The sequence below is a fragment of the Lathamus discolor genome, chromosome 20 (genome assembly GCF_037157495.1).
Source record: "Lathamus discolor isolate bLatDis1 chromosome 20, bLatDis1.hap1, whole genome shotgun sequence".
Classification (NCBI taxonomy): domain Eukaryota; kingdom Metazoa; phylum Chordata; class Aves; order Psittaciformes; family Psittacidae; genus Lathamus; species Lathamus discolor.
This window is the reverse complement of record NC_088903.1, coordinates 2,972,816-2,991,385: the sequence shown is the minus strand read 5'-3', so window position 1 is coordinate 2,991,385 and position 18,570 is coordinate 2,972,816. Positions and strand designations below refer to the sequence as shown.

Below are 18,570 nucleotides of genomic sequence, written 5' to 3'. Positions count from 1 at the left end.
CAGATGGGATCCAGGGCTCCACACTGGCACAGAGGGAATTTTGCTTCTCACCGTGGGAGGGTTTCAGCTCCTCGTGGCAGCAGTTCAGATTTGGCAGCTTTTTCTTCTCCAAGCTCCTCTGGATCCAGGGTTTGTGCTAGCCCAGAGGTGTTCAGTCACCAGAGCAGATCAGAGGGGGATGCTGGTGATACTGGCTTCAAGTCTGGTGCATTCCCAGTTCAAGCACAAGTGGTTTGGGGAGTCCCACTGGAGGGTGGGGGCTGAGCTTTGGTCCTCATCTGGTGACAGTGCTGGTGTACGCATGAACGCTGAGCTGGGGTGTGTGCAAGGAAAAGAGCAGTTAATAATAATTAATAACACCATCAATAACTCACAGTTGGCAGCTTTAGCACAGCTGGGCCTTCAGCCTGGGGCTGCTGCCAGTGAATCAAAGAACTCCTCCTGGGCTGCTGTGCTGGCACAAGGGCATCCTTTGGGCCAGGCTATTGCCACCGTGTCCTTGTCCCAGGAGACGAGCCAGGCGCTGGTGGGGGAGCTCCTCCAGCCTGGGGGTGCTTTGTGTCAGAGCAGTGACACACTGGAAACCCAGTGGAGCAGGAAGGTGCAGGATGCTGTTATTAATCCATTATTCTGGATTCCATCAACTAAGATGATTTATTAATGGCGATCCCTGTATCTAGAGCAGCGGGACAGCGATTGATCCAGGCTGTAGCTTTCCAACGCAGCGGCTCCTTGGCTGTATCTCCCTGTCCTTGTATGTGCCGCATGTGTTTGCTCCTGGTAGTTTGAGTTCCTTTGGGATCAGTTTGGAGGCACTCAGTTCACTGACGAAGTCTTGGACAAAGAGTCTTGCTTTTGGCTTACTTCAGAACCAGCTACACGTAGTTGCAGCGCAGTCGTAGGAATGCAGCATGGTTTTGCTAAGCTTCCAAGAGCAAGGAAAAAGGGATGTTGGAAGCGATTCTGCAGACACTCCTCTCCAAGAATGGTTTCACCTCTGCCATCTACCGGCACGCTGCAAGGATCCTCAGCAAACACATATGCCATCCTCATTCCTTAATGGAATCAGATCCTGTCTGTAATAGTGTATTCAACACGTTGAAGGATCTTTAACGCGCAGGCTGTTGTCACTGATGAAATCAAGTGGGGGCAGCTGCCATCAGTCGGCTGTCGCCTGCAGCTGAAGCACTTCCGAAGCTAAACGTGGGTCCCTGCAGCTAAAATCTGGTCCTGGAGGAACACAGAAACGTTTGGGTGGAGAAGAGGCTCTTTAATCATTGCAAGAAAAACAGCCACGTTGTAAACAACACAGCATAAAGCAAGTGCTCTTTATTATGCATCACATAGGCTTGAAGGCAATATAGGAGAGAACCAAAACCTTTCCTAAGGAGCAAACATTTATGTACCTTAATGAAACAGTGATCTTAGCCTACATGGGTTTAATGTGTATCTTCAACTCAGCTAAGGCCTACAACAACCTTCAACAGCTTGGTTCTCACACAAGGCAGGGAGGGGGATCTGAAGTTTCTTGGTTTATGGTTAGAAGGTGCCTGTGGTCTGAGGGGGAATTGCCTTGCTTCATCAAAGGCTTTCAGGAATCACCTCTTTCTGCTAAAGTGGGATGTGGAATATACAGAGTGCTTCTGTCCCAGGGTTAAGAGTTAGTGCGAGAGACCTCTTCAGTGTAGCTGCACTTCTCTACTTACATCTGCCTCTTTCTCCTCCCATTCCCAAGGGAAAGCAAAATGGAAGGATCCAAATATTTTTGGGTCTGAACTAAGATAACATTCTTCAATTTGTGTGTGCCCCTCAAACGTGGAAACCGTGTCATTTTTATTGTGTGTGCAAACAGCCACAGTGGGAAAAGAATGCAGGGTATGTTCCCAAAGGAGAGGCCCCCACTGCCTTCCTCAGTGCTGCCACAGAGCAGCCAAAGGCCCAGAACTCCACTGCGAGGTCCCAGCAGCTCCATGAGCTCATTCCACAGGGCTGATGTGTCCCTAGCTCCTCCCGCTGCCACTCCAGTTCCTGCTGGAATGGAAGTTTAAGAAATAATTGGACACTGCTTTGAAAAATGCTTAGGAAAAAAAACTGCTTTGGAAAACCCCAGCGGGATTTGAGCAGAGTCCGGCACACCCGGAGCATCAGGCGGTGCTGCTGCTGGGGCTGACCATGCTCAGGTACAGGATTTCCTTATGGAAGTTCGCTTGTGCGTTTACAAGGTGAAACAAGTTCAAGAAGCTGCTGTCCTCTTCATCACGATCCCCTGCCAGAGCAAAGCAAAGCAGTTACGAATGATCAGTGAAACGAAATTACTTCTTGAAGCTAAGTCCTACTCCCTGTGTGTTTTCAGCAGCCTCTGCTTAGATGCATGAGGCGTCAGTTACTGCACCTGAGGGCAGCACAGCTGAGGAAGCACACTGGAGACTCTCCAACATTCCCTCACCAGCTTGTCCAAAGATGGACAAGAGCAATTGTGCATTAAGACACAGGAGCAGGGTGTTCATCTCTCCAGCAGCAGTCTGGAGGCTTTATGGAGGCGGACAAGCTGTGGTACAGGGAGCAACTGCTCAGAGTCTGGGTTTAGGCTCAGCCCAGAAGGATCTTGGGCCTAAGGCTTGGTGGGACCTGTTTTAGAAGAGTGTTGCTTCCACTGTCCATGGCACTGGGAATCTCTTAGGCAAGAGGGACTCGTTAAAATAAATGTCTCTCCCAATTATCGTAGGATCCCAGCCTGGTTTGTGTTGGAAGGGACCTTAAAGCTCATCCAGTTCCAACCCTTCCCATGTGCAGGGACACCTTCCACTAGAGCCCCTGTGTCCAACCTGGCCTTGAGCACTGCCAGGGATGGGGCAGCCACAGCTTCTCTGGGCACCCTGTGCCAGCGCCTCAGCACCCTCACAGGGAAGAGCTTCTGCCTAAGAGCTCAGCTCAGTCTCCCCTCGGGCAGGTTCAAGCCATTCCCCTTGGCCTGTCCCTACAAGCCCTTGTCCCAAGCTCCTCTCCAGGTTTCTTGTCAGCCTTTCTAGGTATTGACACTTACGATTGCTTCTGACATTGATTTTATGATATCAAAGCACTTGAGGCAGCTCCATATTGCTCTGGTGGTGAGGGAAGAAGGAGGCTGGGATGTGGTACCATGCTGACCGTGTTGCTCCCTGCCCTGGTCAGTGCTTACCAGACAGCACTGCCTGAAGCATGTCCATGATGAGGTGAGCAAAGGTGTTCTCCAGACACTGCAGAAAGTAGTTTCTCTCCCCTGGAGTGCTGAAAACTTTGCAGACCTTCTGCATCATTTTTACTGCCCAGTCCATGCAGTACAGGTCCTTCTCACAGACCTGATGGACGTGGGGAACATTAGAAACACACCTTTTATGGTGGGAACAAAACCACAGATGGCAAGGTTAAATCTTAGAATTAAGTGTTGATTCTAATGCATGGCTGTAGCCATGGCCTGGAAAATGAGGGGCTGTTATCAGGACATAGAGGTGGTTGTTGTGGTTGGCATGCTAACGGAGGAACTGCTCCACTTTCTGCTAGTGGTACTTCTCCTCGAGGCCAGGCTTTGCAGTGGCTGCACAGGGACCTGAGGTTGAAAGGGTTCCCAAGCCTCTGCCAGGAGTTACTCCTGGTACATAGGAATAGATGGGGCAACAGTTTTCAAGTGTGGGAAAGCAAATCTGGGGGTAAAGAGACAAAAAGCCTGAGCATGCTCTGTTCAGGGGCACTCACCAAGGCCAGGAACACCGTGAGCCTGGCTACCTCAGCCACTCGCCCGTTCACAGCTTTACTGGCCATGAACGTGAAGCAGATGTTGTTTCCACTCAGAATGAGCAGCCGAGCATTGTTCTCCATGAGCCACTCCCTGGGAAGCACTGCAGGAACCAGAGAGAGTTACAGCCAGCTTTGAACGAAAGAAAGGAGTGCCACAAGAACTGCTCTGGGTGACATGAATCTGTGAATCATTGGCTTTGATAGTTAACCAGGCTGTGGAGGGGATACCCTCTGGAATGCAGTTGCAGCAATGAAGTCACAGAAACAATTCCTACCAGCAGTGCAGTTAGAGCTCTTCACAATAGCTTTCATGACACAACCTCACCCCAAACTAACTTTCAGTGTAGCTGTTAACATTGTTCAGTACATGTTGGCTGGAACAACCATTATGTTTTCAGCTTACACAGCCTGGACAATGTTTCCTCACTAATGGCTAGACAAGACTTGAATTTTAAAAGGTCTGCATGGGTTCTTAAAATACTTCACAATGGGGAAAGACAGCCTGGATTTGTCAGAAGTGCTGGGTTTCTCTCCTCCCCAGCTACTGCCTGGCTTCCACGTGTAATGCCTTTTCCAGTTATGCTGCAGCTACTGTAAGGAATATCACAATCAGCTTCCCAAGGCACCCGTGTGCTGGAAATGCGCTCACTGCCAGATTTTAGGCCATGAGTGTATAATCCTATGGATTAATGATAAAGGCGAAACCACACCTGACAGCTCATCCACAAGACTGATGACATCGTCTGCCGTCCATTCTCTAGCTTCTGCATCATACAGCAGTTTAATGGCCTCTGCTAGACCTTTCAGGCTGGTTTCATCTGTTGGTCCTTGTATCATTTTCTGCCAAACCACGTGTCCTGAGCAATATATGAACCACAACTGCTGGTAAGTGACCAAGTAATTAAACAAACTCTGTAAATGACCCCACCCCCGCCAAGACTACTCGCCATCAAGAGAGGACACTGGCCCAAAGATGATGTACAGCAGGCGAGCTTGGTTAACCATGGGCCATGGCTTCAAAATCCGGGTCAGCCAGAACGCAGAGTCGCTGCGATGAATCCAGTGGTTCAACAAGACGCTGCGACAGTACAACCTGATCCTCAGCTCCAGTTTCTGGGCACTTCCTGGGGCAAAAGAAGGTGGATATTATCAATCCAGTAAGCCTAGTGTGATACAGATGTTGTCTTCCTTAACAGGAAGAAAAAGAAGGATTTTCTTAAAGCTGCCCCAGAGCATCTAGGGGGATTGAAGCAAATTCTGGCTCTTTTAGTTACGTTGCACTAATTCAGGCCATAGAATCTAATGATGCAGCCTGTGGTACCTTTCTGCAGCAACTCATGTATGGTTCAAGGGCTCTCAGCTGGTTTTTGGTTTCTGGGGTTTGGCATCAATCAGTGGAAATAGGAGGAAGGTGCGTACGTGGCTGCGGATAGTGTCCCACAGAAATAGCCAGTCCTCTGCTGCGTAACATGAGAATTCCTTGAGAGGTGTGTGCCACGTCATTGCTGTGTTTTAGAAACATTAAACCTGACTTTTTACTGATTCCCTTTAGTCCTGTATTGGTTCCTTTCCTGCTGATTTCACGGGCACTGGTGTACAGTCAGAAAGGTTCAAGTCCATGTTACTATACGCATAAATACATAACTTATGCATTGGTTTGATAACGGAATGATTCAAAACACCCAAATGCCTCTCAGGACAACTCTCTTCACTTTAGGATAGGTGTGAAAGACAAAAGCATTTATCTTTGATGTTGGTGAGCGAAAAATAGCTCTATTCATCTACGTGAAGTATTTGCCTTCAAATGCCCATTTTCTGCCTAACATTGGAGCCAACAGAACACGCGTGAGAGTCTGGAAAGGATTGGTGCTACAAAGCTTAGGAGAGTTAAAGCAGTCTCAATTCTAGACACGTTTTGTTTGCAGTAATGGAGCTCCATTTTCTGCCTTTTCTTTGATAGTATGTTTCGATCTGGTAGGGCTTTTGTCTGCTTTGATGATTACCTGGTTTGCTGCTCACAACTGTCTGTACTTTACGGGCTAAATTGCTCAGCTCCCAGAGGAAGTTAAAAACCCGGTGACACTCCAGTTCATCCCAGCCTGCTGTTAGGATCTGAAGGTTACAAAAGAGAGGGGGTGAAAATGAAGAGATTGAGCCCTAGATGTCGATCACAATGCCATTTCTCCTATTAGATCAATACAATCTGTCCTGCCGTTTCTCAGAAGAACAGGGAGGGACGGTGCCATACCTGGAGTGTGGTGCCTGCACAGCACCTTCCTTATGAACAAAGGGAAACCATTGTCTGCTATAGAGGAGCTGCGCATTATGGCAGAGGTTGTGCTTAAGCTTAGTGCAGCCCAGAATCAAAAGCTGCCAATGGTGTCCCACATTCAGGGCCAAGATCTTAGTTTGGAACCTTATGTGGAGAAGTACAGAAAGGGATTTGCTACAAAGACAAATGTCCCAGCACAAATAATTATCTGTAGCTCCTAACCACAGAAAGATAAGACAGGTTTTGGTATCATCAAATCCTTTCGTGCTGCATATGTATAGAACACGTGTAACACAAGTTTCTAAGACTTAAATGCTTTTTAAATGAGCTCAGGGTGCCTGTTCTTTTAAGAGAGAACTTCTTTCTGTGTTTTATTTTACAGTTACTCTCCAGTAAAGCCTCCACTATGGCAATTCCAGCACTTCACTATCAAACATCTCAAGCAGTGTTAAAAAGTCCAACCCGGAGTGTTTTACTGCATCTTTGCAATCACAGTAGTCATTACAGTAAATAAGCCTCTTGAGTTGTGAATTTGAAGCTGTGTAATCAAATGCTCCCCTTCTCCCATGTCATCTTAGATAATAAATAGCTAATCAAGATCCAGACTGGTTGGCAGTGAAATCCAAACCAAGGAATTCTCAAGTCAAATCAGCAACTTTAACAACCAGAAAGGAAATTCAGGGAACTGGGTGAATAAATACCTTCCCCCTACATCCCAAGGCTCAAAACCATCTTAAACGTCTAAATAACTTCCAAAACCACAGATTAATTTAGAAAACTGCCTTATTTTTCTTTTCTATTTGGGATACTTGCCTTGTCTCCATAGATACTGTACCTGTAAAAATACCCCATAGCACTGTAATCCCAAACAATGCAGAGGACTTGGACAACCATTAAGTTTGAAACAGGAAACCTGGAAGTGTAAAACGTTTGTGATTTATCTGGCTAGAAGCTAATGCTTGTGACTGAAAATTCTCTGTGCTACCTATGGACATCAATACTGATTCAAAAGACTTACAGGACTCCCTTATTGTATAAGGAAACTAATTATAGTCCCTATGTCAAGGCTGAGCATCAAGTCCAAAACTGTGGTCAAAAGGGTGTGCAAATGGTCTCTAAGATGAGCAACCCTGTCTCCTCCAGGAGAGTAACATGCCTGGAAGAGCTGTGCTCTTCCACTGCAACGTTTCTAGTAGTCCACAAAGTGAAGAGAAGCTGAAACCCACTGCTCTTGGAATATGAAATCTCTGCAGAACAGCCTTGGTCTAGGCTGGCTTAGGCTTTTCTCTTGTTAAAGAGAGGCTGATTTCAAATCAATAAATTCATTACATAGTAGTAATAAACGCCAGCAAAGGGACAGTAAAAGGCATCATTCAACAGTAAGCACTTTATAGAAATGGTGTTGTAAGTGCAAGGGGCAATTAGAAACAGTAGTGAAAGGACCATGAACTTACTCTTGACAGAACCTTGTGTATGTACCTCAGCCTCTCTTTAGTAGGTAGGAGAAGCGTGCATCTTTTAAGCAACAATCCTGTGAGCAGAACAAACACGTACATGTTGTCAGTACAGCCACAGAGCAGAGGTGCTCCTGACTGAGCAAAAGTGCTCCCATCACACGTATCCACACAGCATCCAGAAAAACTGCTGTGAGGCAACAAGAGCAGCACGAAGAGTAATCTGTGCTTTGGAGAAGAGGTGCACACTCTTGCAGCAGTGAGGTCTTTTACTAGAGAAATGTTGTCAGGCTTCCTAGGCCATAACTTGTTTATTGTGTTGTTGTAAAATCCCCGTTAGCCACAGTTGGAGCCCTATAAAAATGACTCTATTGGTTTTAGAATTACAGCAGTTAAAAATACTGGAAAGAAATGTTAGTCGTTGCTCCTCTTCTAACAGTTCCCTGGGGAATGCTGTTTTCCCCTTCTATCACGGAAAGACGAGCTTCCCCAATTGTTTTCAAGATAGCCACATGCTCTAAAAGGAAAAGATCCTAAACTGTGTGAATGTAAAACATAGCTAAGGGGTAGAATTCTTTTTCCTCTACAGGGCTGAAATGGTCCGTTTAGGACGTCCAAGTCTGGAGTTCATTATAGTGTGGAACAACTACCCTACTGATAGAAAAGGGGTTAACAGCTTGCTCTTCAAAACCTTTTGCCAGAATTATATATAAGTATATATATATAGTTAATTAATCAAGAAATTCACAGAAGAGCATGCACTTTGTACTTTTCTGGGGGAGGAAAAAAAGAGGAAGCCTTTTTTGTCTGAATTGTCAGTCTCCCAAATAACACACAGCTTCTCCAATGTCAAAAAGTACCTTCTGCATTCACTGTCGTTGTAAAGTGACTCTTTCTTTCTTTAGCAGGGTGCAAGCATTCCTGTGTCACAGGCATCATTTATTCATCAGCCCATGACAGCGTCCGAAGCTCAACCAAGTCAATTTGCTATGGACTATAATAGGCTTTAGAGAGATGTCCCAGGCAGGCATCAGCAGGGGGAATTCTGGTGGGTGAAGGGGTTGAGCAGAAGGTGCTGCTCCTGGGTTTGCTCAGCAGAATCCCCCCTGTGCAGAAGGACAGGGCCATGATCCTTTAGAACTCAAGTCCATTTTAAACCATGGCTGGGATTCTGACCCCATTATAAGCACTGGAAGATTTTACTGTGCACTTGAGTGGAACCAGACCCCTGTGAGTTTAAGTGACATTTATGTACAGCTCCTGCTCAGGCTCTCTGAATGGCAATGAGTTTTTCCCATTGTATCCAGTCTTTCCTGCTGTAAAGTGAATATTGATTTTGCAACTGACCTCTGAACAAAAACATACTCTTGAGCCTTCCACTGATGACACAGATGTTGCCAATGATCTTTATATTTTGAGCATGGCATTGGTTTACTACTAGGCCTACTACAGCGTTCACACCTACGTTCAAATCACAAGTTGCCATTTTTTGTGTGTGAAACTAATTTTGACATTTATTTTTAGGGGTTTTTTAAAGAATTGTAGGTTTTCAGGCTTCATTTTAAAATAAACCACTAAGATTAATTTAAGATACCTCAAAACCTACAAGGATTGTTTACAATAGGAGGTCTTTGGTCTAAATTACTTTAACAGTGTTCCGTTGCCTTTATGTAATGTCTGAAGTTCAAACTGTACTTATAATTCCACATCTAACCATGGCATCATTTCATTTCTCTGTCAGCTATCAGGGAGGCAACAGTAAATAGCCGTGGATCAAATCTTGTTTTAATTTCGTTTGCTTCCCTGATAGAATGCCTTAGAATGAGTTAGAATAAGTGTGTTTTAAACATTAGCAGAAAAGTTAAAAAGCAAATGGGTCTGGATTTGAGGCTGCACAATGCTCCTCCTTACCACAGAACCCAGTTCATTCTGATCTAGGTTTCTATTAGCCATGCCACAAGAGGTCTGAGCAGCTGGAACAAAGAACATGTGAATCTTTTCACCCAGAAAGAGCTTGATTAGCACACAGGACACCATGACAGCCAAAGCACAGACATTTTCACATTGCCCTTAAGCTAAGAGTGAGAGGAAAATGTGTTCTCCATGCCTTTTTGTCTCTGAACTCTGAGCCAGAGCTGCCAAAGAGAATTGTAATCGCTGACGAGTGAGAGAACATTTTTGTGACGAGCATACTTCTTTCCTAAGAAGCGGAATGTGCTCTGCAATCCATCTCAAGGAGACTGTCAAGCAGTCTTCCCGATGGCAACTGTCCTTGGTCACTTTAGAGTTAGGCTGGGTTTAAGTGCTGCGGCTGCATTTCCCACACTGAGGAATGTGAGCTACTCCAGAGTGCTCCAGGAAGGCAGCCTGAGCAGCCACATTCCTTCCTTCAGGCAGCGTGGGGCCTGGGAGCCTGGGTTCCTGCTGCAGTTTCCAGTGCTGGTGGCCAAACAATCTATATTTGGAAACACCTACTACTGAGAGCTGATCCTCTGCCCAGCCCCTGCTTGCCATTTAATAGGGGGGGAAATAAAACCCGACATAGAGGAGGCAGAATATACATTATTTTTTCCATAACTAAGAGGCTCTGGAATCATTTCAGGTAATTCCTCCCACCTCCCCTGGCCAGCTAATGGAGCAGGCTATTTGGCACTGAGAGGAACTTCACTTTCAGAGGGAGCTGCACAAATGATTTGGGCCGTATCTTCAGCATTTTACTGATCAATGCAGAAAACAGAAGAAACCTTTTAACCGAGCTCAGTTCTCTAATCGTTACCATTTGCATTAAAGGATCACCTAGAGATTTGTAGTGCTCTAAAATATAGGATCCTTCTCCCTTGCCAGGTAGCTCAAGGTTATGGAAGTCTCGCAGTAAGAGCCTTTGGTTTCCTGCTGAGGTTGAGATGTAATTCATAAGGTGGTTGCTGATGGTTTTCGACACCATGCTCAGCATGCTGATATCCTTCACTGAAAAGGCAAAACCCAGTATACTTGTAATTCTTCACAGCAAGCAAAAGGTTAGTCAATAACTTTATCTTCCTCAAAAATAGGCCAAGATATAAGATTTATCTCGCATATACCAAAATTTAATTAGTTTATCTCTTTTGCCAACAAACTGTAGTCATCAGAAATGGAGAGATCTAAGGAATACTTTTCACACATAATAGGCGAAACCCACTTCAAATAATTTTTCAGTATCATTTACATTTTTGGTCATTTGGTTCTGCATACATAAAAGCTGAAAATTCAGAGAATAACTCGCATCAAATGGCTTCACCCAGGTAAAAGCTAAACCACTTTAACGAAGAATGGCTTTTTCTAAATGGGAAACTTTTGTGGTAATCTTCAGACACTGGAAGTGAGACTTTTCTTATCAGATTCTCACCTGAAAGATAATTCAATACCATTTGAAAGATCTCTAGTGGAAGTGTTTGAAAATATCCAAGTGTTGACAGAGATTGGGAGTCTGTGTCCGAAGGGTTGCAGCGCTGTCTGGAGCGACGGGTGCTGCGTCTGTATTTCTGATTAGGAATCGAGGTGTAGCTGGTCCCTGGGGTGGAGGTCATTGTCCTGTCAGTCCCATCAATTGAACCTGGAGAGAAAACACGGAAGTCTGTTAACAGAGGAAGAAAATACCATCCCCAAACCTAGGAGGAAATGGCCGTATTGTAGACACGGCGATGGAGCATGAAAATCTGGTCATATGCATAGGATAAGGATTTGGTTTAGTTTAGTGCAATGACATTTAATTTACTAAACGATGTTCTCATTCCATGCCTCGGAGAACAGAGTATTCAGCTGATTTTAAAGGAGGAAAAGATAAAAGCATGGGGGTCATCATTTGAGTGTGACATCAGGAAGATAGGAAAATAGTTCTAAAAGGAAACTCTTGAAGTACATGTGATGGTACAAGCCGCAGTGGTTAACAAAGTTCTCTTACCTTGGTACACCAACTATTCAACAGAATAAGATGAAGTTCTAGGGGTGTTATTGAAAGGATTGTCATGTTACTTGATTCCTCTAGTGATAGCTGTTTATACACAGTTATACTACTTATACAAAAAAAGGGATTAAAAGTAACAAAGTGATGCTTCAAATCATTTTTCCTGCAGCATTTAAGTTGACACGTGGCTTGATTTCATGTAATCATAAGTTTCATATAATGACATGTATTTCATATAATGACATATGTATTTCATATAATGACATATATTTCATATATGTGTGATATACAAATGTGAACAAAGAAAACCAGTGAGCCAGGCTCTCCCAAAACCCTGAGGGCCTGAAAGGAATGAGCCTTAAAAGATCAATACCTAAGCTCTTTTGCTTTGCTTTCCGGTTTCTGAGTCTCTAGAACAGGCTCACCTCACCTTGTCAGGCACCAGTGAGAGTTAGCGCCTCGCTACCTTGAGTCTTATTCTTTTTAACAGAGATTTTTCACACTGTTTCTTGATCCCAGCAGCTGAGGCTCCAGGGAAATTGCCACGGAGAATGAGTGCTGCAGTGTAATTACAAGAGCTGGCAGCGCTGGTAGCAACAGAACTGGACCCCATCCAAGCTGCAGTGCAACATCCCAGTTACCATCAGTGGGAAACACACTCGGAGAATAGGCCCCATTGTTTGGAAGATTAAAAATTGACAAAAATTACAGCAAACAAGTTCCAAACATCCTTCATATTTCTTACGAAAGCCTGCAGAGCCAGACCTCTCTAATGTGCCACTGAGCAAAATTACCACATCCACAATGGAAGCACTGTTTGCCCTGACAACTGCAAGAATACAGGCCATTTCATTGGAAGTGTTACAAATGGGTTTGGCTGACTTGGGCCTGTGTGCTGGATAGAGTTTGCATTGTGCATTTCAGGAGGTTATACTTCACTGGAAGCATTTTTCATTTTGGTATGGTTTAATTCTAGCTTCTAAGCTCCAAGCTTAAACTTTCACAAGGCTCGTGAGTCAAAATAACTGCTCCGAAAATTAGTGTTTCATTAAGCTTTTGCACTGCCTGAGACAGAAAACTGCTGTAACACCTTTAGGAACAATCAAGAAACCACTTATAGATAAACATAGGTGTATATGGATAAATGTTTACCTTCTAAAAGCAAGGGCTAAAGTCAGTTGGAAATGTCTACGCTCAAGTGTGGACTGAAGATAGCTTGAATTCCTTGTGCACAATGCACAAAGCAGCTCCACTCCTGTTTATAACCACTAAAATGCGTTCAAGACGGGCTAAACCTGATACATATTTCAGATTCATACTTTAGACATAAAGTTGCAGCCCTACGCTACTTTCTTGTCCACCCCAATCCCCTTCCTGTCCTCAGCAGGACTGTACTGGGAGGATTTATGGCATCTTACCTTGGGTCTGCAATTGGGTTATAGGGAAGGATAAAACCACTTTGCCACAAGGGAGGTTTTCAGCAGAATTCAGCCAATTCCGGTCTGTTCCCGTTCAATCTGACTGAAGTTGAATTGACTCCCACTATTGGAATCTAGAGAGGAGCTAGATAAAAACAATGTAAATAAAACCGACTACCACAGTGAGTTTCAAAGCCAAAAGCTTAGAGACTTTTACTGAAAGCTCCCATATGCTTCCTCTTTGACTTAACGTGGGGTTTTCTTTCTTAGGGAGTTCAGCCAGAGCAGGGCTGTGGTCTGCGCATCCCCATCTGCTGCCGGGATATGGCTTGTTTAGAGAACTGCTTAATCCAGGCTGGAAATTGAAAGGTAAACGTTAAATATTTAACAAACTAAGGGCAGAACATTAGCCAGGAAGGGTCATCCTATTTGTTGCTATAAGCTAATTTGTTTCTGGAGCAGAAAGCAGCAACTCCCAATGCAGAAAGCATCAACTCCCAATGTTTCTTGTCCCGAAGCAGTCGCTAAACTCCCGCTAATGGATGCACTGTTGTCCTGGTATTTCCCTATGTTAGGGTTTGGCAAACATTTATTGTTTACTTTGGAGATGGGTTTGGAACATTTCCTCACAAAGAGCACGGAACCATTTGCTTCCAATATTAGCTCCAAAGGGGAATTTTTTCCCCCCTTGTTTCTTTAGTTTTTTCCTTGTCAGCACAAATAAAAAGGCCCAGGTTCAAGCGAGGGAGGACAAACCTCGAGGGCCCTGCTTGTACTTGTGGCCCCCCGGCCCACACACAACGCACAACCCCCATCATTTTACTTACGCTAAAGGTATAATTGCATCTTAAACACTTTACTACGTCCTTAAATTACTCACATCGTGCTGCTAGTGCCGACTAAAAGCACCTCGGTGGGGGATAGCCATGAGCGCAACGCATTGCTTTGGGAGCCCTGCCCCTGCTCATGGCGGCTGGCATGAGGGAGGACCCTTCCCTCCGGGGTCTGCATGGAGGGGGAGCGCTGGCCCCTGCTTGCTTCTCCCCTCCCGCAGGGTTTGCTCTCAGGCTGCGCTCTTGGATGGATGGAGTCGGTTATATTTGTCCTTCGGGTTGGATTTAGCCACGCCATGACACACCTTTAGGCCGAAGGACCAGCTAGGCCGCGCTCCCCTCCACCCCCCCCCCCTCAGCCCCCCAAAAAGGGGCACCTGCACCCCCAAACCCTACCCCGGGCACTAAAGACGGTCTCAAGTTGATGCTTGCTTACAGAGAGCACGACGGGAGCTGTGTTTTACCTCAGCGATGGGCCCTGGCCTCAACAGCCCCCGGCCGGGGCGCCTGCGTCTGAGGGGAGCCACAGGGGTGTGGGGTGAGGAGACCCTGGGGTGGGGGGGGGGAATGGGAAAGACTATTATTATTGTCAGTATTATATTATTATTATTCACAATTAATTATTTAAAGCATGATTTCAGCCACCCATCGCTCCCTCAGGGGCTGAAGGGGGGCTGCGAGCGTTACCGGGGAGCAGAGAACACTGACATAAAGCAACGCGGCTCAGCTTCAGGGCGCTGGGTGTCAATGGAGCTGGAGGGCAGCGGGGACCGCGGGCAGCCGAGGGGTGCTGCTGCGGCGCTGCGCCATTACCGTGCTTTAATAAGCCCTTAATGATTTAATTGCATGCTAATGAGTTCGTAATGATGAGGGTCCCGCCTTTTCGCCCGCTGCCGCTCTCAATGCGGGGTGGGTGGGCAGGGAGAGCCTCGCCTTCCTACTGAATAATTAATGACGTTTCCACCAATCCGCAGCCGGAGAGCGCGGCGTGGCCACGCCCCTCGTGAATAATTAATACCTTTAGGCCGCCATGTCTGCAGCGGCGGGCGGTACTGCTGGGGCTGAGGGTTCGAGGCTGGCCCCTGCTCCTTGTGGGGCGAACGGGCTCCCTGCCGCGGTTCGGTGTCCGCGGGCCTCCCATCGGGATGAGTGGTTGGGGACGGCGTCTGAAGTGCAATGGGGTTTGTGTGTGGGCACGTCCTGCTGTGGGGTACCACGAGGAGCATCTCTGCGAGTTACGGGTGTTAGGACACCTATGGAATCATGCAATGAATCCCAGAGCGGTTTGCATTGAAGGGACCTTAAAGCTCATCCAGTTCCAACCCCTGCCGTGTCAGTCTCCCTTCTGGCAGGTCAAAGCCATTCCCCTTGGCCTGTCCCTACAGGCCCTTGTCCAAAGCCCCTCTCCAGGTTCCCTGCAGCCCCTTTAGGCACTGGAGCTGCTCTAAGGTAGCGTATGTCTTGGAGCAAAGCTGTAGTGTTATAAATCAAACCCATGGCACAACATCAGTTAGCAGAGGCTGTGCTGCGTGCACCAAGTAGTTCGGAATCGCTGTGCAGCGGGGAGATGCTCGTGCTGTGAAGCAGCATTATCCCGTGGTGCTGCGATGCGAACACCGTGGCAAGCCGCCGCGCTTTGTTAGGGCAGCAAACAGTTGGTATTCACTAAAAAGCTCGTTTAAAATAACGATTTCCTTTCACAAACCCTGCCTCCGAAGTAGCTGCCTGTAAATAACTGCTTCTGTCGGGGATAAGTGAGTGAAACCCTCGGGAGAGGTTTTCCTGCTGCTCCAAAGGCAGCTCCCATACGATGGCAGCAGAGGGCTGCAGCTCGATTAAAGGGCTGCTCCCTGTAGGGTTTTCTCTCCCCCCAAAGGCAGTTTGGGTTGGTTGGTTTGCGCTCTGGAACTTCATTGAAGGAAGAGCTTTCCTTAGCGAAACTGGAACAGAAACGAAGGAAAGGTCACCCCAAACCGAACGAGGAATGGTACGGCATCATTTGGTGTTATGATAAATGATAATGCTGCTTAAAGGAGCGGCGTCGAGAGTGGGAATTACGAGGGTGGAACCACGACGGCAGGATTTTTGCTGAGGAGGTGAATTAGACAACGTGCCTCCAAGGCATCATCACAGCCTGAGCAGACAGCGGGGCAGCACCAGCTATGTTCAGCCTTTCAGTATCCCTATACCCTTTGCCATCTGGGAGACAGCCAGCAGTATCCCTGCCGACTATCCCTTCCTGCAGCTGGATTGTGCCTCTGTTAACCCTTCACTCCTCCTCCTCATCCCCATCCCTGTTTCCTGGTCTGTGCCTCTGTTCCATCACGAGAGAGTTACACTCCAGGAATGCCGGGATAAGGGATTTCAGACGTGTTCATTTATGCCCGGACCAATGTTTCGAGTGGTTCCCCCACTGCTTGGGGAAAGAATATGATAAAATGGGGCACGTATGGAATATCCTGCTACAGCTTTCTGGAGCCTGACAGCAGTTTAAGGGTTTCCTGTGTCCAAAACCACATCCGAACATGTTTGATGTGCATTGATGGACCTACATTTAACTCCAGAGTGATGGGCATAATGAAGGACCACAGCAACACCACTGCGTTCTGCAGTTTAATTACATTCCAGGGTAAAAGTATTATCTCCTGTTTGGTTTAAATTGGTTGAATGAGTCACAGTTGATTTCTTCTCCCATTTGAGGCTCTAATCTCGTCGTCGCTGTTTGTAAACTGGTTTGAGCTGACAGGATGAAAGCTAATAAGGGAAATGTACAATTGAGTTGTTCTAAACTCGGGCGATGGTTTTGCTAGAGCGCTAACGGCTTATTCTATGCAGGAGGGGCTTTGCCTTGTGTACCTAATTTATCCTTGCCCTGCCTACACCGAACGTGTGAGCATCATGATGTAACTGGTAAAAATACCAGCTCTGTCTCTGGTGCTCTGCTACTGCCGGGGGCAGAAACAGTGGCAGTGAGCACTGTTGGGCCCCTAAAACCTGTAGGAGGTTCGGAGGTAAATGTGCTGTGTGTGAGCATGTCATTAAACCATAGACCCACAGAGTGCTTTGGGCTGAAGGGACTTCAAGGTCATTCAGTTCTAAGCCTCTGCCACCAGCAGGGACCCCTTCCATAGAGCAGCTTGCTCCAAGCCCCTGTGTCCAACCTGGCCTTGAGCACTGCCAGGGATGGGGCAGCCACAGCTTCTCTGGGCACCCTGTGCCAGCGCCTCAGCACCCTCACAGGGAAGAGCTTCTGCCTAAGATTTTGATGTTGTTTTAGTGTGTGTAAGAGATGGAAACCACCAGCTGCAGAGATGGATGTGCCTGATACTTGCAGTCACCTTAGCAAGTGGTTCCAGCCTCCACTGAGCACCCCTTTCCCCCCAAGCCTCTGCGAGTATCTCACAAATCCCAGCCCATTTACAATTTGTTTGTGAGAAAGGAAGTTATTCCCATCCTTCCTTCCCAAGCGAAGCAACACGAAGACATTTAATGTACAACCAGGCTTGGACTTGAGGAGCCCTCATTCCCTGCTCCCAATCGCAACCAAAGCTTCATTCCCCAGCACTTGTAAAATGCAGCTTCAAAGCTGTGCATCTATTTGAGGTTTGATTCCACCACCCACAGGCCCTTTTGTAGAGCAATCTGCTCCCTGCTTCTTCACTGTGCTCTTCATTCCGGGTCTGCATCCTGTTGGAGCTGAGGTTACTTGGACAGGGCACAAACCCGTGTTCATTTGTGTAATGGATCAGGTATCTCCCCCTTTTCCCTGTTTCTGGAAGAGGGTATGAAACCCATTTAGGATAAAACCTATTTGCTGAGAGCTGGCTATTTATATTTCTGCTTATTTATGTATTATGGGGTATTTGCTTATATATGTGTGTGTATATATAAATGGAATATATATATATATATATATACACACTTCCTAATTATGTATCTTCCACTTCTCTGCTGGAAAAAATAGACCAAGGCATTGGGACACTTGAATTCTGTTCTTAGGTTGGAATTAGCTCTTAGCTGTCCCTATTGTGGTTGTTTCCAGCCTGGAAAAGGCTTCTGGGGAAGAGGGGATGGGCAGGGTGTGAGGGGCTTGGGAAGTTCAGCAGGGAAATGGGAAGAAGCAGATATATTGCCCCTTTTTCCAATACTGCAACACAGCTGTAGCCAGCAGAGACAGAGTTCTGCTTCGAAAAGGAAGGATTTAGCTCCTTGAGCAGAATCAAGGCCAAGCACAGGAGCTATAGATGCTACGAAACAGCCCCAGGCTGGGGAGTGGAAACAGCCCCAGGCGAAACATGGTGTGTTCCTGTTCACACATCACAGCCAAGCAGCTGGGATGCCAGGAGCTGCTTTTATGACAGCTCTGTCCCCTGTGCGCATCATCCTCTCTCAGTGTGTCTCTGATGATCTTTTCTCTTGCAGGGGGTGTGAAGCAGGACCCAGTTGCTCCAGTTTTGGTGCCAGCTTGGCTGTTTCTACGTGACACAGCATTTTGCAGGGGAAGAGCATGGAATATGGGTAAGCCCTTGTTCTGGCTGTGCCCTTAGCAGCTACTCAAGGTGTAACACACACAGGAGCAGTGCTGTCAAAGCTCCCACAGAAATCAATCTATCGATGGCACAAGAGCCTTTCCCTGCAGTTCATCATCTCCTTTGAGTCACTGCATCGTGCCAATTTGTTCACACTCTTCATGTACAGCAGCAAAGGAAGCCCAAATGCAGAGGTGTTCCCCAGAGCTTCCAGGTAATGACCCTGAAAGTGATTCAGGGCTTTAACTACTGCCAAAACCAGGCCAAGCAAATTATAGCCTTGATTCAAACCCCAATTACATTCGTTTTTATCCCAGCTATGTCCTGGGAACACCTCCTGATAATGA

At 46.6% G+C, this 18,570-nt stretch overlaps 1 protein-coding gene across 1 annotated transcript; it reads right to left on the bottom strand.

Annotated features, from left to right (window-relative positions):
• Positions 1-1,331: 1,331 nt before the first annotated feature.
• Positions 1,332-14,481, bottom strand: FBXO47 (F-box protein 47). The gene is made up of 13 exons (XM_065699090.1): positions 14,403-14,481; positions 14,159-14,243; positions 12,862-13,006; positions 10,886-11,092; positions 10,297-10,467; positions 7,501-7,577; positions 6,882-6,959; positions 5,778-5,886; positions 4,722-4,898; positions 4,485-4,631; positions 3,733-3,875; positions 3,179-3,338; positions 1,332-2,266 (listed from the first exon to the last, which is right to left on the bottom strand). The coding sequence occupies exons 4-13, from the start codon at positions 11,064-11,066 to the stop codon at positions 2,145-2,147; spliced, it is 1,365 nt and encodes a 454-aa protein (XP_065555162.1). The 5' UTR covers positions 11,067-11,092; positions 12,862-13,006; positions 14,159-14,243; positions 14,403-14,481; the 3' UTR covers positions 1,332-2,144.
• Between the last annotated feature and the right edge of the window lie 4,089 nt (positions 14,482-18,570).